Here is a 25,307-nt window from a genome sequence, read left to right on the forward strand (position 1 = left end):
GATTCATTCTGTTGGGACACATCCTGTGAGGAGATGCTGGTGTCATCAACCTGTGTTTATGTTAATTGAATGAGCTAATGACATTGTCCTCTATACAATGTAGGAGACGGGACGACTGCATTGTGTTGATATAACTGTGTGAAACTCGGTGCCCACAAGTCTGGGCGAAAGGTCATGTCTCAGTCACCTAGGCTGTATAAAGGATTAGATAATTAGCTCATGTTAATTAGGTTACATTTGTATTGTTAGAGTAATCTTCTCCTGTGCATATAAGACTGTATTCTGGTTCTGAATAAAGTGAGTCCATGTTAGCAGTGAAGCAAGTGTCGCCTTGTTTTCTGCTCAGAGAGGTTGGAATATCTGATATCTGTATACAGACTGGGAGGAAGTGGTATATGACGGAAGCACTCAAGCGGAGTGTGGGACGTTCTGTGACATTGGTGGCAAGCAGCGGGAAAGCTTCCTGCAGTCTGGGACATCCAAACTTCCATCTGGATCCAAGGTCCAGATAGCAGGAGAGGAAAGGAGAGGTACAGATACCAGCCGCCATGGATGAGGAATTCAGAAGGAGGTTGCGAGAGATGCAGATACAGCACAGAGGACCAGTATCGGAGCAGGTCCTGCTGGGATGGTGTGATTCTTTTCGCTGCAAACTCTGGAAGGAAGCGCTAGCCTGTGAGCAGCGACACCAGGGAAAAGTTCTCCCCTCCATCGAGGAAAGGTACTGGTCGCAGTACGGACTGCGGGTGCGGTTTTTGGGAGAAAAACTACACAAGAAGCAGACAGCTGAATTAAGCAGGCTGGTCTGGGCAGAGATAAAGCTGGATGATAGCTACAGAGCCCTCCGGTGGCATGTATCCCAAGCATGTCCCTGGATAGCGGATGACAGCCCAACGGAAGGCTTAAGCTACGGCGGCTTGGGACTGTTGTTTGTGAAGCTGACAGGGGACCCTAACTTTGGGAGTGATTTGGAGCGGCGGGTGGACGAAATCATGGATTTCAGAGAAGGGCTACTGAACATTTCGGAAGTGCACTGGGCACAGGAAGATTTGGAGTTTCTGGCCGTTCAGGAATGGGAGCTAGAGATCGCCTACAGACGGCTGCTAGACATTGCTCAGTGCCAGGGCTGGGCTCCCTTTGCCTGGGACTATCAGGAAATACCAGCTGACAACCCTGAAATCCTGGCTGAAGAGTCGGCAATGTGGCAGAGCAATAGTGTGCTTTGCCAACCTGCCCCCACAGCTATGGAGGCGGAGGTCTTATGGCGGATGCAGAGAGTGCTGACTGACCTTGATGATCCTGTTTCTGCATGGGATGATCTTGGATGGAGGAATGTGCCTGTCCAGCAGCATGCCAGAGAATCTGCAGTGGAAAATCTGGAAATTGCCATCCCCAAAGCTGAAGTGCTGACAACAGGGCAGAGCTCTGCTAACCTCTGCCCAGCACTGATAACATCTTCTGGGTTCCATGGACAGGAGATGGTGAACCTCCATCCCCAGACACCAGTTGCAGAGACAGGGGATTTGATAGACTTTTCTGCTGAGGAAGAACCATCGGGTGAGCCCCCAACAGAAGAGTTGGGATTAGGGCCAAACTTCATTGCGCTCTGCTCAGCACTGATGGCATCTTCTGAGTTCCACGGACAGGAGATGGTGAACCTCTATCCACAGACACCAGTTATAGAGGTAGGGGATTTAATAGACCTTTCTGCTGAGGAAGAACAACCTGATGAGCCTCCAGCAGAAGAGCTGCTATTGGGGCCAAACTTCACTGTGCTCTGCCCCACACCAACAGCAGTATCTGTGGAGTTACAGGGAACTTCCCCAGTTGAAGCACCGGCAACCGGGCAGAGTGCTACCAACCTCTGGCCATCACCTGCAACAACTACAGAGTTCCAGGGAGGTGGGGCAGTCGGCCTCCCTCCCCAACAGGTAGCCAGAGCAGATGGTGTGGGGTTTCCAGCAGAAGGGCTGGCAACAGGGCTGAGGACTGCTGGACTCTGCCCTCAACTAACAGAGGATGGATTTCCTGTGAAGGTGGATGGGACTTCAGTCTCCACCTGTATACCCCAGGGATGCTGGGCAGTGGGCCCCGATCCCCAACAGCATGACAGAGTGAGCCCAGACACCCTGTCTTCTCTCCAGCGGCAGAAAGGATTCCAGGGAGAAGAGCCAGTCCAGGCCTCTCCCCAGCGGCAGATATGTTCTCTGAGAGAGGCAGAGGTTGGCTGGGTGAGTAATACTCTGTTTGGAACAATTTGTTTGGGGTACTGTGTGGGTACAGGCAGTAGAGGACTGGAACTATGGACTAACTTCGGAGTCAACCCGTCTGGGGTCTCCTCCTGTGTTAGTCTCCTGCCGAAAGGGGAGAAATGTCACAGACCTAGCCGGGACAGAGGCTGTTGGAGAGGACTGTATGCAAGCCTGTTGCCTTTTGATTATGGGCCCTGGATTTTCAATGGATTCATTCTGTTGGGACACATCCTGTGAGGAGATGCTGGTGTCATCAACCTGTGTTTATGTTAATTGAATGAGCTAATGACATTGTCCTCTATACAATGTAGGAGACGGGACGACTGCATTGTGTTGATATAACTGCGTGAAACTCGGTGCCCACAAGTCTGGGCGAAAGGTCATGTCTCAGTCACCTAGGCTGTATAAAGGATTAGATAATTAGCTCATGTTAATTAGGTTACATTTGTATTGTTAGAGTAATCTTCTCCTGTGTATATAAGACTGTATTCTGGTTCTGAATAAAGTGAGTCCATGTTAGCAGTGAAGCAAGTGTCGCCTTGTTTTCTGCTCAGAGAGGTTGGAATATCTGATATCTGTATACAGACTGGGAGGAAGTGGTATATGACGGAAGCACTCAAGCGGAGTGTGGGACGTTCCGTGACACCCCCCACCCCGTAATAGGTGGTCAATGCTCTCTGGTAAGAGCATGCCCTTTATTGGTGGTGGTTTATCACATGATGGAAGATTTCAGTCAGTCAACAATCAAGACACTCATCTATATTTGTGTCACCTGTGTGACTCAGGCCCCCTTTTGTTTATTTTTTTGTTTCACTTAGGGCCCTTTCACACTGAGGCGGGGGTGGCGACGGCGGTAAAACGCCGCTATTGTAAGCGGCGCTTTACCGTCAGTATTCAACCACTAGCGGGGGTGGTTTTACCCCCCCGCTAGCGGCCGAGAAAGGGTTAAAAACCACCGCAAAGCACCTCTGCAGAGGCGCTTTGCCGGCGGTATAGCCGCGCTGTCCCATTGATTTCAATGGGCAGGAGCGGTGAAGGAGCGGTATACACTCCGCTCCTTCACCGCTCTGAAGATGCTGCTAGCAGGACTTTTTTTCCCGTCCTGCTAGCGCAACGCTCCAGTGTGAAAGCCCTTGGGGCTTTCACACTGGAGAGACTGCAGCGGCTGTTTCGGGTCAGTTTGCAGGCGCTATTATTAGCGCAATAGCGCCTGCAAACCGCCCCAGTGTGAAAGAGCCCTTAGCGCAACATTATTTTTATTATGAATAGAGTTGCATTGTTGGTGTCAGCAGGAAGAAAAGAACAAAATATTACAGCGCACACATGCAAAAAAGACATTTACCTCCTGCAGGGCTATTTAAAACACCTAGACATTTTCAAAAAACATTATCAAAAGATATGGGGATTTGGTCACACCATATTGCTATATGGTGCTTAAGCCCACTTACTGTGACAAAGTACCCCATGATTAGTGGGTTCTACACTATCCATAGACGAGGAGATCCTGCTTCTCTGAACCATGGGAGCCATACACTCCTCTATATGGAAAAACTAAAGGTCTCCACCCATGATACAGGTGGACACTAATGAGAGGCACTTTTAGGGTGTGCCCCCCAAATATCTTGTTTGTCTATTGTATGGATTTTGACCAAATCCTTTTGGGCAGGAGCACCCCACTCCCTCATCAGTGCCTCTCATTAGTGTCCACCTGTGTCATAGGTGGCAACCTTTAGTTCTCCCATATAGAGGAGTGTATGGCTCCCATGGTTCAGAGAAGCAGGATCTCCCAGTGTATGGATAGTGTAGGACCCACTAATCATGGGGTACTTTGTCGCAGTAAGTGGGCTTAAGCACCATATAGCAATATGGTGTGACCAAATCCCCATATTTTTTGAAAATGTGTTTTAAATAGCCCTGCAGGAGGTAAATGTCTTTTTTGCTTGTGTGCGCTGTAATATTTTGTTCTGTTGTATGGTCTTATGGCTGCACCATCTTTAATGCATCTTTTAGGGTGTGCCCCCAAATAGCTTGTTTAGCAGGAAGAAAAGAACCCTGCAATTGGTATCAGTGGGAAGAATAGTGCCCCATTGTTGGGCTCGGTGGTAGGACTAGTTCCCCATTGTTGGGCTCGGTGGTAGGAATAGTGCCCCATTGTTGGGCTCGGTGGTAGGAATAGTGCCCCATTGTTGGGCACAGTGGTAGGAATATTGCCCCATTGTTGGACTCAGTGGTAGGAATAGTGCCCCATTGTTGGGCTCAGTGGAAGAATAGTGCCCTATTGTTGGGCTGAGTGGTAGGAATAGTGCCCTATTGGTATTAGTGACAAGAATTATGCCCCATTGTTAGTGTAGAAGGAATAGTGCCTTGTATCTGTGGGGGGAATAGTGTCCCAAGGGCCTGATAAAGGCAAGCAAAGGGCACATCTGGCCTCCTGGGCCGCAATTTGAAGACCACTGCCATAGAGGAAAGATATAACAAAATACACCAAACTCCATCCTGTGCTCTCTCCTCCTTGCCTTCACCCCTACTTGTCCTGTGTTCTATGAATCCCTACACTGCACCATGCTTGTCATTCTTGTTCCCCCAAAAGCTGTCCATACACCTTACAATTTGATTGTACAATATCTTTTAGATCTACCTTCAACTGTGCAGTGCAAGGGCCTTCCTGATTGGATACAAATATAGTTTTGGTAAATCTACAGGCGGTTATACAGAAATTCTACAATATGATTGTATAGTGTGTGGCCAGTTTAAAAGAGATTACACAATCAGGGTACACAGCGAGTGTATGATGGGATTGTATAGTGTATGGCCAGCTTATCACACATCCTCCCCCTTTCCATCCTTATAAGGTTAACAGTCTCCTCTGAAGCCCCCTCCACCTTTATACGATTTGCATTTAATCAGTACAGTTTTGTTCTGAAAATACAACACATTACATCACTTCTGAATTTTTATACTGTGGTACGAGAATTTTCAAACTTTAGTAAACTCTCAATTTTTGATATGGAGACTCAGGGGTGTATCATGAAATGAGTGGGGCCACATGTAAGAGAAAAAGGTGGGTCCTAGGCATTGACTGAAAAAATGTGGCGTGCGTATCGTGCTGCAGCGAAATGTGGGCATGGCTTAAATTGCACTAAATATTGAGCGTAGCTTAAAGGGGTGTTGTTTAATAGTTTAAAATGACTTACAGTACCTTGAAAAAGTATTCATATCCCTTGAAATTTTCCATATTTTATTGGGATTGTATGTGATAGATCAAAACAAAGTGGCACACAATTGTGAAGTGGAAGGAAAATGAAAAATGTTTTTCAAAAATATTTACAAATACAGTCCCTGACAAAAGTCTTGTCGCTTGTGTACAAATTGACCTGAAGTGCCGCTAAAATATATTTCTAATCAAGATTTTGTTACAAGAAATGGGTCATTCTAATCCCAACAGTTTTTGTAATAATGTTTCAGTGCAAAACGAAACTGACAAAAAGTATTCTAATATTCACAGCTTGGTAAAGCCCATTGAGTCAATTTTTGCCAAGACATAAGTGTTGTCGCCTTGTTATATGAGCTTCACCTGTGACTAATAATGGATCAATTAGGTCTCAGGTGTGTATAAAAAGAACACCAGTACACTAGACCTTCTCAACTGCAACTAGACCTCTGCAAACATGCCTAAGATTCACCCTGAGACTAAAGTGTTGATTATCAAGAGGCTGAAGACCAGATCCACTGCTGATGTGGCAGACACCTTCAATGTGTCTCAGCGTCAAGTTCAGAGGATAAAAAAAGTTTTGAAGAGACTGGAGACGTTTTGGACAAGGCCAGGTTAGGCCGACCCCGCAAGACAACTGCTCGAGAGGACCGTTTGTTGGCTTGAAATTCCAAGGCCAGCCCATTTTCCACTGCAGCAGAGCTCCACGAGACCTGGTCACCTGAAGTCCCTGTGTCAACCAGAACAGTTTGTCAGATTCTGTCTCGAAATGGCCTCCATGGTCGAATCAGTGCCCATAAGCCAGCACTAAACAAAAGACAATTGAAAAACCGTGTGGCATTTGCCAAGGGCCACAGCCTGCTAAAAGGATGGACTCTGGAAAAGTGGCAGAAGGTGGATTTTTCAGATGAATCTTCTGTTGAATTACACCACAGTCGCCGCAAATATTGCAGGAGACCTACTGGAACCCACATGGAGCCAAGATTTACCCAGAAAACAGTGAAGTCAAAATCAAATGGAGGCAAAATCATGGTCTGGGGTTACATCCAGTATGGGGGTGTGCGAGGGATCTGCAGGGTAGAAGGCAACATCAATAGTCAAAAATACCAAGAAATCTTAGCTACCTCTTATATTCCCAACCATAAAAAAGGCAAAATTTTGCAGCAGGATGGTGCTCCATTGCATACTTCCATCTCCACATCAAAGTTCCTTAAGGCAAAGAAGATCAAGATGCTCCAGGATTGGCCAGCCCAGTCACCAGACATGAACATCATTGAGCGTATGTGGTGTAGGATGAAAGATGAAGCATGGAAGACGAAACCAAAGAATATTGATGAACTCTGGGAGGCATGCAAGACTATTTTCTTTGCTATTCCTGATGACTTCATCAATAAATTTTATGAATCCTTGCCAAACCGCATGGATGCTATCCTTCAAGCTCATGGAAGTCATACAAGATATTAAATTTGGATCTCACAGCACCACTACTTAATTTACTGACATATTTTTGGATTTTCAGTAAAGTTGTTCAATTTCTGTATAGGCGACAAAACTTTTGTCTTGTCAAAATTTGACCTGTCTGTCTTGATTAACTTAAAAAAGATTTATCATTTAAACTAATTTATTTCAGTGCATTAAACATCATTTGGGAGGGCTTTAGCTTTTCATATGAGCTATTTCTAACACCAATTGATGAATTAAAAGTCAGGTTAATAGCAGGAGTTTCTACAAAATAGAGAAGCGACAAGACTTTTCTCAGGGACTGTAAATATCTGAAAAGTTTGGTGTGCATTTGTATTCAACCCCCTTTACTCTGATACCCCAAACTAAAATCTAGTGGCACCAATTGCCTTCAGAAGTCACCTAATTAGTAAATAGAGTCCACCTGTGTGTAATTTAATCTCAGTATAAAAACAGCTGTTCTGTGAAGCCCTCAGAGGTTTGTTAGAGAACCTTAGTGAACAAACAGCATCATGAAGGCCAAGGAATACACCAGACAGATCAGGGATAACGTTGTGGAGAAGTTTTTTAAAGCAGGGTTAGGTTATAAAAAAAAATATCCCAAGCCTTCAACATCTCACAGAGGACCATTCAATCCATCATCTGAAAATGGAAAGAGTATGGCACAACTGCAAACCTACCAAGACATGGCCGTCCACCTAAACTGACAGGCTGGGCTAGGAGAGCATTAATCGGAAAAGCAGCCAAAGAGGCTCATGGTAACTCTGAAGGAGCTGCAGCGATCCACAGCTCAGGTGGGAGACTCTGTCCGCAGGACAACTATTAGTCGTGCACTCCACAAATCTGGCCTTTATGGAATAGTGGCAAGAAGAAAGCCATTGTTGAAAGAAAGTCATAAGAAGTCTTGTTTGCAGTTTGTGAGAAGCCATGCGGGCGACACAGCAAATGTGGAAGAAGGTGCTCTGGTCAGATGAGACCAAAATTGAACTTTTTGGCCTAAAAGCAAAACGCTATGTGTGGTGGAAAAATAACACTGCACATCACCCTGAACACCCCATCCCCACTGTGAAACATGGTGGTGGCAGCATCATGTTGTGGGGATGCTTTTCTTCAGCAGGAACAGGGAAGCTGGTCAGAGTTGATGGAAAGATGGATGGAGCCAAATACAGGGCAATCTTAGAAGAAAACCTGTTAGTCTGCATAAGACATGAGACTGGGGCAGGGGTTCACCTTACAGCAGGACAACAACCCTAAACATACAGCCAGAGCTGCAATGGAATTGCATAGTTACATAGTAGGTGAGGTTAAAAATACACAAGTCCATCAAGTCCAACCTATGTGTGTGATTATATGTCAGTATTACGTTGTATATCCCTGTATGTTGCGGTCGTTCAGCTGCTTATCTAATAGATTTTTGAAACTATCGATGTCCCCCGCTGAGACCACCGCATGTGGAAGGGAATTCCACATCCTTGCCGCTATTACAGTAAAGAACCCTCTACGTAGTTTAAGGTTAAACCTCTTTTCTTCTAATTTTAACGAGTGGCCACGTGCCTTGTTAAACTCCCTTCCGCAAAAAAGTTTTATCCCTATTGTGGGGTCACCAGTACGGTATATGTCATTGAAATCATATCCCCTCTCAAGCGTCTCTTCTCCAGAGAGAATAAGTTCAGTGCTTGCAACCCATCTTTATAACTAATGTCCTCCAGACCCTTTATTAGCTTTGTTGCCCTTCTTTGTACTCGCTCCATTTCCAGTACATCCTTCCTGAGGACTGGTGCCCAGAACTGGACAGCATACTCCAGGTGCGGCCGGACCCAGGTCCTTTTCCATCCTAGATTCCCCCAGAGGTTCTCCCCCCCCCAGTGTATAGATTGCATTCATATTTTTGCCACCCAAATGCATTATTTTAAATTTTTCTACATTGAACCTCATTTGCCATGTAGTTGCCCACCCCACTAATTTGTTCAGATCTTCTTGCAAGGTTTCCACATCCTGCGGTGAAGAAGATATTGCCCTGCTTAGCTTAGTATCATCCGCAATTACAGAGATTGAACTGTTTACCTCATCCTCCAGGTCATTTATGAACAAATTAAATAGGATTGGTCCCAGCACAGGACCTTGTGGGACCCCACTACCCACCCCTGACCTTTCCGAGTATTTCCCATTTATCACCACTCCCTGAACTCTGACTTGTAGCCAGTTTTCAATCCATGTACTCACCCTGTGGTCCATGCCAACGGACCTTATTTTGTACAGTAAACATTTATGGGTAACTGTCAAATGCTTTTGCAAAATCCAGATACACCATGTCTACGGGCCTTCCTTTATTTAGATGGCAACTCTCCTCCTCATAGAAGGTTAATAGATTGATTTGGCAAGAACGATTCTTCATGAATCCATGCTTATTACTGCTAATGATACCATTTTCATTACTAAAATCTTGTATATAGTCCCTTTATCATCCCCTCCAAAAGCTTGCATATTATTGATGTTAGGCTAACTGGTCTGTAATTCCCAGGGATGTATTTTGGGCCCTTTTTTAAATATTGATGCTACATTGGCTTTTCTCCAATCCACTGGTACCATTCCAGTCAGTAGACTGTCAGTAAAAATTAGGAACAATGGTCTGGCAATTACTTGACTGAGTTCCCTAAGTACCCTCTGGTGCAAGCCATCCGGTCCCGGTGATTTATTAATATTAAGTTTCCCAAGTCTAATTCTAATTCTGTCCTCTTTTAGCCATGCGGGTGCTTCCTGTGATGTGTCATGAGGATGAACACTGCAGTTTTGGTTACTGAAGCCCCCCCGATTCCCTCGTGAAGACTAAGGAGAAGAATAACTTCAATACCTCGCCATCTCCCCATTTTTTGTAACCAGATGTCCCTCCTCATTCTTTATGGGGCCAATATGGTCTCTCCTCCCTTTTTTACTGTTACTACATTCTTAAAGAATTTCTTGGGATTTTTTTTTTTGCTCTCCTCCACTATGTGTCTTTCGTGTTCTATCTTAGCCGCCCTGATTGCACCCTTACATATCTTGTTGCATTCTTTATAAAGTTCTTCTTTATAAAGTTTGAATGCTGATGATGATCCCTCAACCTTGTATTTTTTTAAGGCCCTCTCTCTTTTGCTTTTTATATGCATTTTTACATTGGCGTTAAGCCATCCAGGACTTTTGTTCGCTCTTTTAAATTTATTACCCAATGGGATGGACTGGCTAATGCCCTTATTTAATATGCTCTTAAAGTGAAACCATCTCTCCTCCGTGTTCTTTGTTCCTAAGATTTTATCCCAATTTATATCTTCTAGCAGGGTTCATAGTTTACGGAAGTTGGCTCTTTTGAAATTCAGTGTCTTTGTATTTCCCTTATGTTTCCTATTTGTGTGATTTATACTGAAGCCAATTGACCTGTGATTGTTAAATTTCCCCATATTTCCACATCCGTGATCAGGTCTGTATTGTTGGTAATCAGTAGATCTAGTAACGCTTTATTTAGATCAAAGCATAATAGTGTTAGAATGGCCCAGTCAAAGTCCAGACCTAAATCCTATTGAGAATCTGTGGCAAAACTTGAAAATTGCTGTTCACAGATGCTCTCCATCCAATCTGACGGAGCTTGAGCTATTTTGTAAAGAAGAATGGGAAAACATTTCACTCTCTCTAGAAGTGCAAAGCTGGTAGAGACATACAATTTTAAATTTTTTTTTATATTTATTGCAATTTTTTTTTTAATCAGCCCTGTTGGTAGGCATTGGTGAGATATCAGAGGTCTAAACAGACCTCTGACATCTCCCCTTTGAGACAGAGAAAGGGAGACAGAGAAAGGGACAGGGCCGGTAATTACATATTTACTGGCCCCTTCCTCCGCTCTCCATCCTGAAACATTCCCCACAGTAGCCGGCAGGAGAGGAGGGAAGCTGGCTGCGGGGGGATGAGGGGGGTGGAAGAGGAGCAAACATGAGGCTGGAGCAGTGGCTGACGGAGCACACGGAAGGGGCATAGACGAGGAGGAGGACACAGGGAACAGCCGGGGATGATCGGTGCTGCCGGAGGGACAGCTGTGAGCACCGATCTCCCTGCATGGCATTTCAGCTCACAGCCGCGGGAGGGAGAGGAGAAGTGGCTGTCCTGCTATACAGGGAGATTGGTGCTTGCACCTGTCTCTTCCACTGCAATGATCATCCCCAGCTGTGAACCAGGGGACCATCCATGTGTGCAGTGTGGGTCACAGTGAACACCTTGCACACATTGATGATACGCCGCTGTGGAGACTAGTATGCAAAAAAAAACCTGTGTTTGCAGCATCCCCCCCACTGACACCAATGTTGGGGGTTAATAGTGCGTTCACTGACACCAATATTGGGGGTCAGTATTGCATTCACTGACATCAATGTTGGGGGTTAGTATTGCGTTCACTGACAACAATGCTGGGGGTTAATATAGCATCCGCTGACACCAATGTTGGGGGTTTTATTGTGTCAACTGGCACCAATGCTGAGAGTTATTATTGCATTCACTGACAACAATGTTGGGTGGATTAATATTGTGTCCACATCAATGTTGGGCTTTAATATTGAGTTCAGTGACACCCATGTAGAGGGCTTTTTTTTTTTTTTGCATCCACTGACCCCAAAGTCAGGGTTATTATTGCGTCCACTGATGCAAATGGCAGGGCTTATTATTACCACTAACACCAATGTCTCCTGTGGGTATTCAGCTCCAGGTTATTATTGTGTCCACTGACACCAATGTTAGGTTTATTATTGTGTCAAATGACAACAATGCTGAGAGTTATTACTATGTCCACTGACACCAATGTTGGAGGTTAATAGTGTGTCAACTGGCACAAATGCTGAGTTATTAACGCTCATTTGGTTGATGGAGGAGCCTTACTTCCCCATGATTAAGCTCTGGAGGCAGAGTTAAATGCATTGGGGACGTAGCCGGGCTGAGGCCGGCATATACCTCCTTACAGGGTTTTGCTGTGATGTGTGACTTTTAGGACTTTCTTTGCCTACTGGATGTTTTGAGCTGGGACGAGCTCTGTCCTTGTCAGCAATCCTAGCGGTTTGTCATGCAAAAAGACTTGGTGGAGCCTTGAGGGATACCTGTAATTTTTGTTGTGGGTCACATAGATGAAGGAGCGTTCTACTACCTAACTGTATCTCATATGTTGTGATGAGATGTCTGGAACTGAGATCCCTTACTCCAACCATTACATGGGGGGCTAATCTATCCCAACTCATTGGATGGTGCATGCAACAGATGAAATGGGAGCACCTCGTTGTGGGCAGGAACAAAGCAAGAGACTATTGTAAGGTGATACTACAGCAGACATAAGAAGCCAGTGGGAGACTAAGCCCAGCAGACTCCACTTATAACTGAAATATCACTTTTGGATGAACTGGCCCTTTAACTGTACAGGTGATACAGAGGACATGGTGGAGGGAGTGTGTGTGTGTGTGTGTAAAACCCCCCAGTGTTGCTGATGTATGGAATACACCACTGGGTTAAAGGGTATGTAAACCCTATGTAGTCCAAAACACTTTAGCACTAAACCCAAGGGGAATCTTTGGTCCCACTTCTTTTCACAATGCCCCTCAAGGGTCCAGCCCTCCACTGACCAGGAAGTCTTTTACACGTTTACATGTTTTATGCAAAAACATAAAGGAGGACGCAACTTCCTTGTGCATTACCGTTGATAAATTTTATTAAATCTACATAGACAAATGGATACTCACATGGAAATAAAAACATCAAGTGAACATGATCTGCTCCAACTTGAACGGAAAAGTATCCCGTCCTAGGTACAGATGGTTGGCCAGCTGACGTGTTTCGGGGGTCATGCCCCTTTCCTCAGAGCTCATATGTATGTAAACCCTAACAATGAACATCTCCTATTTCGTCCCATTTAAAAAAATGCCTGCCAAAAAATCCATTAAGATTGTAAGTTCTTGTGCTCTGTGCCTGTGCTGCACTGAAACCTCAAGCAGTATTGTCAGCCCTGAGTTCTTCTCTATAGACTACAGAACACCTGCCCCTTATGTTATGAAGATCAGGAGGGGCGTGTCCTATAGTCCTAACACACTTTATGCCCAAGAGTGGCTATGATGCTTTCCCATACATACAGTAAGGTGAATGAGCTTTGTCACCCTAGGACAGGAAATATGTTACTGGCAGGATCATCAAATGAAAACAAAGGAAAAAAAGAACTCATGCAGCCACCACATCTTAGGACTAGTAAACTGTAATATATTACATTTTGTAGATGCATTTTTACTGCCGCCCTCTTCAAGTGCACATATTCACCTTCCTTTCACTCTCCTGCCACTCCATTAAAACCCAAATGAACCTTTATTCGCTTTAAATCAGCTAAATACAGTACGTTCCAAGTGCATCATGACAAAAAGGCGTTCAGTGTATTGCAGTTGGGAAAAACAGCCACAGCCTGCCAGCAGCTGCAAAGTGGGGCCCTTGCTTTCTGTGTGGAAGCAATCATCTCTCTGCAAAGGTCCAACATGCCCCCTGCTGAGTCTGAGCTATGGCACTGCAATCAATGCAGCTCATGCTCCCTGTTGTTGGGGAGCTCTAGCTCTGACCCTTCAAGGAGCAAGCTGGATCTCTGCAGAGAGACTGCTGCTTCCCCATATAGAGCAAGGGACCTTTCCTGTAGCATACTGGCATCGCACAGGCTTTTCTAGTCGGGTTGTGGCTGATGTTTAAAGATAACAAACTGTATGGCTTTACATTTTTTATTTCTTTTTTTTTTTTTTTTTTTTTTTTATGCCTCCAGTTTGTACTGAGCTGATTTAAAAAAATAAGTTTGGTTTGGCTTTAGGGTCAGGGGTTAAAGTGAGCCTGTGGTGTGCCTATAGAGAGCAGTTAAATCTGTCAGCAGCTAACAAATTTACTCAGTTGTGTAGTAGAGATCGATCGCTAAACAGAAGCCACACAAGATTAGAATGTAATGCTACAGCTGTCCATCTTGTTGCGTTGTGTTCAAGCACAGGCTGTGTTGATGTGCACTGTGGTGCACTGCAACACATATGATTTGGAAGTGCGCTGGGTCAATGTGCTGAGGTATCATTGACAATGAATGGCACTGCAACACACTAATGCATGTAACATGTGATAACATACATTGCAATAACACACAAAAGTGTGATTCAGTGCTTAAGCATGGCAGTTCACAGAACCATATGATACACAGAATTTACTAGAACACTTGCCAGTCAGCAAAATTTAAAAATCTAAATTGTTTGAACAGTTTGTGTTTGGTTTACGTTGGATTCATTTTGCAAATCTATGTAAAGCCGCACTGCCACGTCAAGGCCCCTATGCAACATGCGGTCCCTAACGCTACTTTAACATAATTTCCAAATGGAGACATGCATAGCAAGAAATACATTGAGTCTTAACTAGTTCAACAATTTCATTAAAAAACAGGTTTTGGTTGCAGATATTTGCAATAATATGTGAAATCCCCTTCCATTATAGCAATAAAAGGTCCAAAACACACCTGAAAAAAACTACTGGCCTCCTCTTGATCCAGGACTTGAAGACCACCATTGTCACCATAATCCTCACTAACCGTCTTTTGCCACACGTCACGAATATGCACCTGGACGAGGTAGGATTTCTCCCCACTAGGGAGGCCAGGGACAATGTCATTAAGGTGACCAACCTCCTCTATGTTACCTCCTCCACCAAGACCTCATGCCTCTTCCTATCAACCGTTGCCAAAAAGGCTTTTGATCAGGTAAATTGGCAATTCCTCTTCACCGCACAAAGACCTATAGGCCTAGGCCACAATTTCTGCCAATGGACTAACACAATTTATTCTACCCCCTGTGCAGTAGTCAAGACGAATGGTATTCTGTCTTACCCATTTCCTATCACAAATGGGACCAGACAGGGTTGCCTTTGTCTCCACTTCCCTATCCTTCTAAAGCACTTGATTCTCGATGGAGACCTCACATTCTTTAAAATTAATATACAAATATCCAAGGCCATGACTGTAGCCATGCCCCGTACTAATTCGCGAGCCATCCATCCAAACAAGCTTCAAGTTCCACTAGGCAACTAAAGCTCTGAAATACCTTGGTACTCACATTCCTGTGGATCTAAAACACACTTTTGAGCTCAACTTCCCTCCTCTCCTTTACAGGGACCGTCAACTTCTACAAAAATGAAACACTAGCCCCTTTTCCTGGTTAGGGCTCTGCAATATCCTTTAAAATGACAATCCTCCCAAAATTCCTCTACTTTCCTATGACCCTCCCAATCTACATCCCTCCCTCCTTCCTTTAAGCAGTGAACTCTTTTTTTTTTCTAAATTCATGTGGGCCCAAAAACTCCCCAGACCTAAATCAATTACCCTGGCCCTCCTCAAAAGGTATGAAGGCCTGGCGTTCCCTGCCCTCTACAAAAACCAAGCCGCAGCACACGTTACATGACTATTGGACTGGCACTAACACGGAGACCCGAAAGAGAGTCCCTCTGCAACAATCCACAACTAGCTCCCTTCTGAGCCACCTACCCTGGTGCATCCCTAACATTCTTCCTCTCTCGCATCCTTGAAAGCCCATCCTCTGCTTGACCCCACAATCTCTTGCTCTGCCAGGGCATTCCAGAAATCCAAACTCTCCCTGGCCCCATTCCCTCTGTACCCAACTTTGGGTAACCCATTGTTTTACCCAGGTACCAACCCAGGTGTTTTCAGGGACCTTGCCGGTCCAACAAATATCTGCAAAAAAGTCTACTGGCTTCCAACCTCCCCTAATAACTGGTCCAACGCACACCTGCCAAAATGACTACCAGCGCCAACCTCCTCTCACAGCTGACCCAATGCACGCCTGCAAGAAAAGACTACCAACCTCCAAACTCCCCTCATAGCTCATCCAACAATTGGCCGGAAGAAAATAAAAAAGTCTACTGGCCTCCAACCTCCTTTCACAGCTGGTCCAACACACACCTGCGGAAAAGAGAGAAGTCTACCGACCTCCAATCTCCCCCCATAGCCGGTTAAACACCAGCCTACACAAAAAGACTACTGGCCTCCAACCTCCCCTCATAGCTGGTCCAACACAGACCTGCAAATAATGGCTACTGGCCTCCAACCTCCTCTCACAGCTGGACATACACATGCTTGCAGAAGTCTATCGCCCTGCAACCTCCCATCACAGCTGGCCAAGCACACGCTTGCAGAAAAAAGAAAAGTCTACTGGCCTCCAACGTCCCCTCACAGAGGTCCAACACATGCCTGCAGAAAAGAGAAAAATCTACCAGCCTCCAATCTCCCCTTATAGCCACTCCAATGCACACTTTCAGAAAAAGGAAAAGTCTTCCAGCCTCCAACCTCCCCTCACTGCCGGTCCAATGCACACTTGCAAAAAAGTGTTAGGATTCTCCTGACTCCTGTGGTCACCAATAAGTGTGCCATCTCCTGTTCGTAAAGAGAGCTGGTGGTATTGCTCTCTTGGTCACAGGTACCTTAGCTTCTTTTAATTTTTTTTCTATTTCTGTTTCTCTTTTTTGTTTTTTTCTTTTGTTTTGGTGCTGTGATGATCAAGGGTTTTTCTGCAGGGGGCGCTGATGTCACCTTTTCATGGAGTCTCACTGTCAGCGTCACTTTCTGAAGGAAGCATAAAGTGAACACGACGTTTTGGTGGAGTCTTAATGTGAAAGTCCCTATTTGCTGGAGTCTCAAAGTGAATGTGATGTTCTGGTGGAGTGTCAATGTGAATGTCACTTTTTGGCGGTGTCTTAGTGTGAAGGTCACATTCTGGTGGAGTCTCAATTTGAACGTCACTTTCTGGTGGAGTCTCCATGTGAAGGTCACACTCTGGTGGAGTCTCCATGTGAAGGTTACACTCTGGTGGAGTTTGTGTGAATGCCATGTTCTAGTGAAGTCTCGATGTGAAGGTCACTCTCTGGTGGAGGTTGAATGCGACGGTCAGTCTGGTGGAGCATCAAAGTCAACCCAAGGAGTTTGCAAAGTTTTCGTGGAATGTTATAGTGAACATCACTTATTGGTGGAATCTGAAAGCAAACGCAATGTTTTCATGGAGTCTCCATGTCAGCGTCACTTTCTGAAGGAAGCGTAAAGCGAACACAATGTTTTGGTGGAGTCTGAATGTGAACGCCACTTTTTGCTGGAGTCTCACAGTGGATGGGACATTCTGGTGGATCATCAATGTGAATGTCACTTTTTGGCAGTCTCAATGTGAAGTTCACATTCTGGTGGACCCTGAATGTGAAGGTCACACTCTGGTGGAGTCTCCTTGTGAAGGTCACACTCTGGTGGAGTCTCCTTGTGAAGGTTACACTCTGGTGGAGCGTTGAAATCTGTTGGAGTTTCAATGTGAAATTCACATTGCCACACAGTGGCACTAATATAGTGACCAGTGCTAAAATATGCACTGTCACTGTACTAATGGCTGGGAAGGGGTTAACATCTGGGGTGATCAAAGAAATAAATGTGTGCCTGACCAGTGCTTTACTAGTGTGGGGGAGGTGCTTTTACTAATGGAAGACATAGATCATTTTTTCTACTTTTACAGGAACACAGGATCTATGTCTTCTGCACTAACAGCATCACAATCTGCCTTTTTTACATAGACTTACTGCCATTCTGTCAGTGTACCGAATGATCGGTGGGTCTCAGCAGACATCGCGTCTGCTGGACCCCCTGTGTAAAATCACAGTGGTAGCGAGCCGGCGGCGGGGCGCTCTTGCCCAAAATTTTGCTCTATATATATATATATATATATATATATATATATATATGATTCTGCACAGCGCGGCCGCCCTGTAGCAGTAAATCTGCTATGGGGTGGTCGGCAAGCGGTAAATATTTTAATTTCATCATTGTACCCCAAAATCTACTTTTTTACATTTTTTTTTTTTTTTTTTTTTCATGATCCTTCTGGTATTAGTTTGGGAGGCTCAAACCTCGCATTCTCACATTACCATGAGTTATTTTTGAACCCTTTGTGCGGTCTAGGCCCAAAACAAAGCTACAATAATTACTAACAGTATGTGTAATATGACACTATCAGAGCTACAGACAAGAGAGGCTGCTAATGTCATGTTGCATCAATCATTTTTCTCTGTATTTTCTCTCTCTCTCTTGCTGAGAGTTGGTGCAGGCATTTGCAGTCTTCCTGATTTTAACTTGCAGCTGGTATGCAGGGGAATGGGGCCCCATTCACACTGCTGCATCGCATTTGTTGCACCTTTTTTCCACGTTTTATTTGGTGCATTTTTTACACCACAGCATAGGGCAGCCCATTGCTTTTGAATGAGTTTCCCCACATGCGACAAAAGAAGCTCCAGGACCTTTTCCGGTATGGAACTTTTGTGTGTTTTTTGGTAAAACGTGTCTGCTAGCCTCATTTGAGGTGCCATTAAAAATTGACGGCACTGCGCGTTCTTTGCGCAGTTTTCTTGCATTCCAGGAAAGCACGTGGAAACACACATTTCCGCAGATGTGAATGGGGCCTTAATATAAAAGAGGGTGCAGCAGATGCACAGGGCTCAGCAGGGGAGCAGTGATGTCCGCAGACATGAGTTGGAGGCGTGATCGCCAGTTTTATTCGACTTTATGGCCGTTTTAACCCTTTCACGGCCAACTCATTTTTTTTTCTTTTTCCGCTCACATGTTAAAGTACAAAAGGCAAATCTTTTATCTTTAGTTATGGATGGAGTGGAGAGGGATTAGAACATTTGTCAGGTTTTTATTGCTGTCTGTGCCCCTGTTAAGGAGATTCACCCCCCTCTATTTGTCATGTTTACTGTTACCACCAAAAGTGAAAAAAAAATCCCAAATTTTGGGTTGCCACCAGAACAGGAATAGAGAGAAATCCTAGTTTTGGTGACAGACAGGGGTTCTGACAGTTTGTGGGCTTTCTCTCACTTTCTGTTTTGACTATGAGGCAGGAAGTGAAAGGAAATCTCCTCCCCAATGGGGACAAAAAAATTGCATTTAGTTCTGTTTACAGAATAGATTTACTAAAGGAAATAAGTTTGTGCACTGCAAGGGCAGTTGCTCTAGATCTGAGGGGAACATACAAGGAAATGAAATCAGCATTTTGCTTGCACGTGATTGAATGATAGAAGTCAGCAGAGCTTTCCCTCATTTCAGAGCTTTCCCTCATTTCAGAGCTTTCCTTCAGATCTGCTGTGCACAGTATATTTGCCTTTAGTAAATCAACCTCATAATATTTACTAATTATATATAAGCATATAACTAAACAAATAGTGTACCCATAGGGCAAGACAAATATAAAACAATTATTCACAATACTTAACCACTTCAGCCCCGGAAGAATTTACCCCCTTCCTGACCAGAGCGTTTTTTGCGACTCGGCACTGACAATTGTGAGGTCGTGCAACGTGGCTCCCAAACAAAATTGACGTCCTTTTTTCCCCACAAATAGAGCTTTCTTTTGGTGGTATTTGATCACCTCTGCGGTTTTTATTTTTTGCACTATAAACAAAAAAAGCGACAATTTTGAAAAAACGCATTATTTTTTACTTTTTGCTATAATAAATATCCCCAAAAAATAATTAAAAAAAACATTTTTTTTCCTCAGTTTAGGCCGATACGTATTCTTCTACATATTTTTGGTAAAAAAATCTCAATAAGCGTTTGTTGATTGCTTTGCGCAAAAGTTATAGCGTTTACAAAATAGGGGATAGTTTTATGGCATTTTTATTAATAATTTTTTTTTTTTACTAGTAATGGCGGTGATCAGCGATTTTTATTGGGACTGCGACATTATGGCGGACACGTCAGACATTTTTGGGACCATTGTCATACAGCAATCAGTGCTATAAAAATGCACTAATTCCTGTGTAAATGACACTGGTAGTGAAGGGGTTAACCACTAGGGGGCAGGGGAGGGGTTAAGTCAGTACTAGGGAGTGTTTTCTAACTGTAGGGGGGATGGGCTAGCTGTGACACGTCACCGATCTCTGCTCCCAATGACAGGGAGCAGAGATCAGTGACACTGTCACTAGGCAGAACGGGGAGATGCTGTTTACATCAGCATCTCCCCGTTTGTCCTCTCCGTGAGGCGATCGCGGGTTTCTCCGTGGAGATCGAGTCCGCGGGACCCGCGACCCGACTCACTGAGCTGCCGGCGCATGGCGCCAGCGGCGCATATGCAATGGCACGGCGGGGCATTCAATGGGACTTAACCTGTACGCCCATTTGCCCAGCCGTGCCATTCTGCCGACGTACATCGGCGTGCGACGGTCGGGAAGTGGTTAAAGAAGAAGTCCAGCTTGAGCTTGTTTGGCTGGGCTTCTCCTGTGGGTCAAAGGAGTGCAATTAGTTTTGCACTCCTGTGACCCGTTTTCAGCAGAGAACGGTCTGAAGTCCGCTCTCCGCTGACGTCTCTGGAATCAGTCCAGGCAGCCTGTCATCCCAACTTTGGGAGTCTGGATCCACCAGGTGCCTGGACTGATGGCAGTCTCAGCCTCTCAGCGAGCCGAGTGAGCGTGGAGAAGCAGAGCCGGAGAGCTGCTGACTGACAGACAGCATTTCTCCGCTCAGGGAGCTGAGAGAACTGAGCCATCGGCGATGTTCAGTGGTTCAGTTCTCAGTGAAGAGACAGCGGGAGGACAGATGCAGCATCTGTCTGATGCTGCATCCACCTAGTTAAGTATGAATCTATAAAAAAAACATACTTCTCTTTTAATAATAGACAATACCGTAGTGAAAATGGCATAATTTTAAGTAAATATCTAATGTTTATATATTCTTCAGTTGACCAATATCTATATACTTTTTAAATTAGTGTTTATAAAAAACAATCATAATATTTTCACCATGTTTGTGTATGCGTGAAATGTAAGAAAAAGGTCAGATCAGACTGTTCACCACACAATATCAGTCTGCTGAGAGTTGGGAAGCCCATGGACATGCCAATTTTCACCTGAGATTTTCTCTGCAGTGTTTGTGTGTGTGTGTGTTTGTTTTTGTTTTCTTTTCTTTCTTCAGTTAGATGTGCTTAGTCTGTTAGTCAGCATTGACCAACCCACTTTCTCTGAGCACAGTTCATCTTGGACCCCCTGGCTTGTGACTGGACAGTGAACAGAGAAGCAGCTTAGTGATGAGCTCATCTCTCGTCGCTCTGCTTTCTCCAGAATGCTTCTTTCGCTCATACTCCAGTCCTGCTGTAAGAAGCTGATACCAGGTCAGCTTCAAATACTTACAATGTTTGCATTTACCAATATACATTTACTGATGTATTAATAAATACAGAGCTACGTTAAAGTGTTTTACCCCAGCATTTAAAATGCCTGATATGTGTATGTTGTACCATGTACTTGTAAAAAACTTATCACATTCTCTTTTTTTTTTTTTGCTTCCTTTGTGTGAAATCCCTGGTGTTCCTGCCAGTCCCTCTACTTTTATGTTAAAAACAGACCACACTAGGCAGGAGAGCTCATAAATGGTCAGTTCCCTAGCTGTGCTGGGAACTCGGTCTGCTTTCCTCCAATGATCAGACTTGTACTGACATGCCTAACTTGTCTACCAATATTTTCCTAGAGTTCAGCTTTAGTCTGGGTTCACACATGTGTGGTGCGAATTGAAGCTCAGGTTTCCCTGGGAAGATAAAAATCAGTTGTTCAAAGGTTTCACTGCGTTGTAGCTGCGGATCAGTGAGCAGGGAGAGGGGGGGGGAGGTGTAGTGAAGAGAAGGAGAAAATCCTTGTTCAGAACGAAATGCATCTGCGAATCAGATGCGCTCCCATAGGAGATAATGGGCTTGTAATTCGCACCGCAATGCCCAAAAAACGCACACGTTTTTGTGCAATGCGCAGTGCGAATGCAACACACATACGTGAACCAGATACATTCAAATGAATGTATTTTAAAATGTCCTGCGAATTGGATGCGGTGTAAGCCGCATCCAATTCGCATAGGTGTGAACGGGGGCTTAAAGGAGTTGTAACGGCAGAAGGTTTTTTATCGTAATGCATTCTATGCATTACGATAAAAAAAACCTTCTGTGTGTAGCAGCCTCTCCAGCACCCCCTAATACTTACCTGAGCCTCATCTCTGTCCAGCGATGTCCACGAGTGTCTTAGCCATTGGGGACTCTCCTCCTGATTGGCTGAGACACAGCAAAGTAGCGCCATTGGCTCCTGCGGCTGTCAGTCAAGTGAGTTAGCCAATCAGGAGATGGGGGGCGTGGCCCCATGTCTGAATGGACACAGGGAGCTGTGACTCGGCTCGGGTGCCCCCATAGCAAGCTGTTTGCTGTATGTGCACTTGACAGGAGGGAGGGGCCAGGAGCAGCGAAGAGGGACCCAAGAAGAGGATGATCCGGGCTGCTCTGTGCAAATCCACTGCCACAGAGCAAGTAAGTATGACATGTTTGTTATTTATTCTTATTTTTTTCAACGAGACTTTACAATTTACTTTAAAATACAGCTCTGAACCCAGACATGTTGGCTGTGTGAAAACTATCTTCACCTAGATTAGAAAAAAAAAAAAAACAGGCTGGAAACACACAAAACGCACCTTTCTGTGTTTGTTGCATTTTTTCCTTGATGTGTTTTCCATTGCTATAAAAGAAAACTGCATCAAAACGCATGTCATTGTTTGTCGCTGTACATCTTAGCACCTGTTGCAATGCATTTTCCATTGGGTATCACCATGCATCATGATGTGTATTGACATTTGTTTGAATGCACCTTACAGTATGTGTGTTGACATGCATTTTGATGCATTTTATTTTCATTTAAAAAAAAATTTAAAAACTTAGGTGTGTTTCTGGCCTTAGTGTCTCATATTAAAATTGTAAGCCTTAGGAGACTAAATAGGAAAATGAGAACAAAAGAGTTGTTGTTCTCAGGTTTCCTCTTGGTTTTTTTTTTTTTTTCTGGAAAATTGAAACACGTTTCCTGATTGGTAAGTCTTGGTAGTGTTTTCTTTCCCCCAATTTTTAATAAATATGTCTGCACTTGTACTTTGTACGCTCCATTTTTAAAAAAACTTATTTTGTGCTTACAGCAGAGGAAAAGACAAACACGCGGCTTCTCCTGGGTCTGAGTCTGGATTCATACGCACGTTACCTAGTGAGCCAATCACAGCTTTTACATGCACAGGTCATGTTGGAGAGAGCACTCCACATCTGTAAGGAGGAGCAAGGAGATCTTCACCCGCAGGTCAGTAGAAAACCAGACTTGGGTCACAGGTTGCACAGTTAGGCTAGCCATACATTATACAAGGGAAATCTAAAGGAATCTGTACACTACAGTAAATTGTAGAAGAAAATTGTATAATGTATGCCCAGCTTTACCTGAACAAAATTGATTGTAAAATGCTGTCTGTGGCATATGTGTGGAAAACCCCACAGGTACATTGCTAATGAATTCCCTTGCATTGGGATTGGGAATCCAGGATCCCATGAAAAGATTCTTAAAGTGTAAGTTTATCTTTACAGAAAATCTGTAAGGTGAACTTACACTGAACCCCCTGCCCATCCCCTCTGGTCCTACTGTACCTGAGGCCGGCGATCACCCGCTAGGAGACATTGGGTCGCCGCTTTACCGATCCAGGGATTTGAAATCCCTGTGGTTTTCTCTCTTCTCCCCCAGCTGACAGGACTGGCTAGGCAGGTTCTGATTGGTCGGTGCCATCCATGTGATGGTACCGACTAATTAGAATGCCTCCTATACGTACCCTTACGAGGTACGTTTAGGAGATTAAGCCACAGGGAATTTCAGTTGCGACCCAATGTCTCCTAGCGGGCGATCGCCGGCCTCAGGTACAGCGTGACCATGGGGAGGGGGTCCAGTGTAAGATCACCTTACAGATTTTCGTTAAAGGTGAACTTACCCTTTAACTAAATCTTCACTGACATGCACATACAATTTATTGATACAGAATAATATGAACTTTTGCTGTTAGTAAACGTATGTTTTTGGTGAGATTAATTTAAGATTAACAACTTGCATTAAAAACCTTGTAAAATTGTGTTTCGGAATATTTTACAGTCTTCCACATGTTGTATTGTTGGTTGAATTATTCTGATAACAGCTCCTGGGTCATAACATTGGAATCATCACTTTCCTAACTTTCATGTGGTTTCTTTTATTTTTTTTTTTTTTACTTTTTGCTTTCTTTCCTCGTTTGGGGCACTTAAAGCAGATGTAAAATATAAATGTAAGGCTAGTTTTACACGGGTGATCTGATCAGGTCTGCCTGTCAGTTTTTCAAGTGGACCTGATCGGAACCTCTATTGTCCTCTATGAAGCGGACATGTGTCTGCTGACACCCACTGGCATCCGATCCTGTCTGCCAAAAACAGATGGATGGGGGATACATTCTACCATCTGGCGGATCGGATGACAGTCAGATGGAAACGGTCAGGCGGACTGTTTCAATCCAACCTTCCCTTAGAGAACAGTGGGCTGTGTCCATGTCTGCTCTGCATAGTGGAGTGGACACGGACCTGTCATCTGCCTGTTCAGTGGGGAATCAGCGGAAAGATCCCCTGCTGAGCAGGCGGAAGAGCTTTACAGAGTTTGCCCCGTGTGAAAGGGACCTAGCTCTGCTTTTTTCAGTCCACCACCCCATCCTCTATCCTAACATCTCATGTGCCAAATAATATATATATATAAAAAAAAAAAAAAAAAAGTACAGTATGTGTACCTACCCAACACCTACTCAGTCTGTACTGGTGTCAGATTTAGCCACTGATGTGGAGCTACTTAAAAGATAAGTTCACCTTCGGGAACATGTAACATGTTCCTAGCGCTGCCCATTGCTGATCGCTGGTGCAATGCTTTCCAGGCTCCTGCAACAAAAAATAATAAATGCATGTTTTTTTTTACCTACAAAAAAAGTGCATTTATTTTTTTTAAGTGAATTTATTCTTTAAAAGATGTTACCATCCAAGACATATTTTCAGGAAGAGTCTCTGATTGGCTGGTTAGACAGAGCTTGGCTGAACTGAGCCTGGAAAGGTGTTGGGTGAATGCAACAAAGTCATTTTATTAATGCAGATTATGTGTTAGGACAGAAAAAGGGAGTGAAGAAGCGTAACTAAAATGTTGTTTTTCAGCTTTCTGTACCAGACCAAGCTGTCCAGCAAAAGAGGCAGTTAGAGGGTTGAGACAAACCGTTTAACACTGACAAAAGTGCTTACAATGGTTAGCTTTTATTCATTTATGTAAAACCTTTAACCTAAAATGAAAGAAAAAATATTTGCTGTAACTGCTTAAAATGTTAGCTGGAGTTCAGTTTTGTTAGTCAAGTCCATCAAAATCTGCTAGTGCATCTAACACTACCCTCTCCCCTGACAATGCTGCTGTCCAAAAATGTTTCCATTTCTCCTCCATCCAGAATGCAGACACAC

The 25,307-nt window shown here is 44.2% G+C and overlaps 1 protein-coding gene across 1 annotated transcript in view; it reads left to right on the top strand.

Moving 5' to 3' along the window:
• The window catches only part of TTC19 (tetratricopeptide repeat domain 19), a 101,604-nt gene that overhangs the window by 68,626 nt on the left and 7,671 nt on the right, over positions 1-25,307 (top strand). The window contains exon 8 of the mRNA XM_073616882.1: positions 22,958-23,112. Within this exon, the coding sequence (XP_073472983.1) occupies positions 22,958-23,112 (155 nt within the window). The remainder of the gene's footprint in view (positions 1-22,957; positions 23,113-25,307) is intronic.

Source organism: Aquarana catesbeiana, linkage group LG02 (assembly GCF_042186555.1).
Source record: "Aquarana catesbeiana isolate 2022-GZ linkage group LG02, ASM4218655v1, whole genome shotgun sequence".
Lineage (NCBI taxonomy): Eukaryota > Metazoa > Chordata > Amphibia > Anura > Ranidae > Aquarana > Aquarana catesbeiana.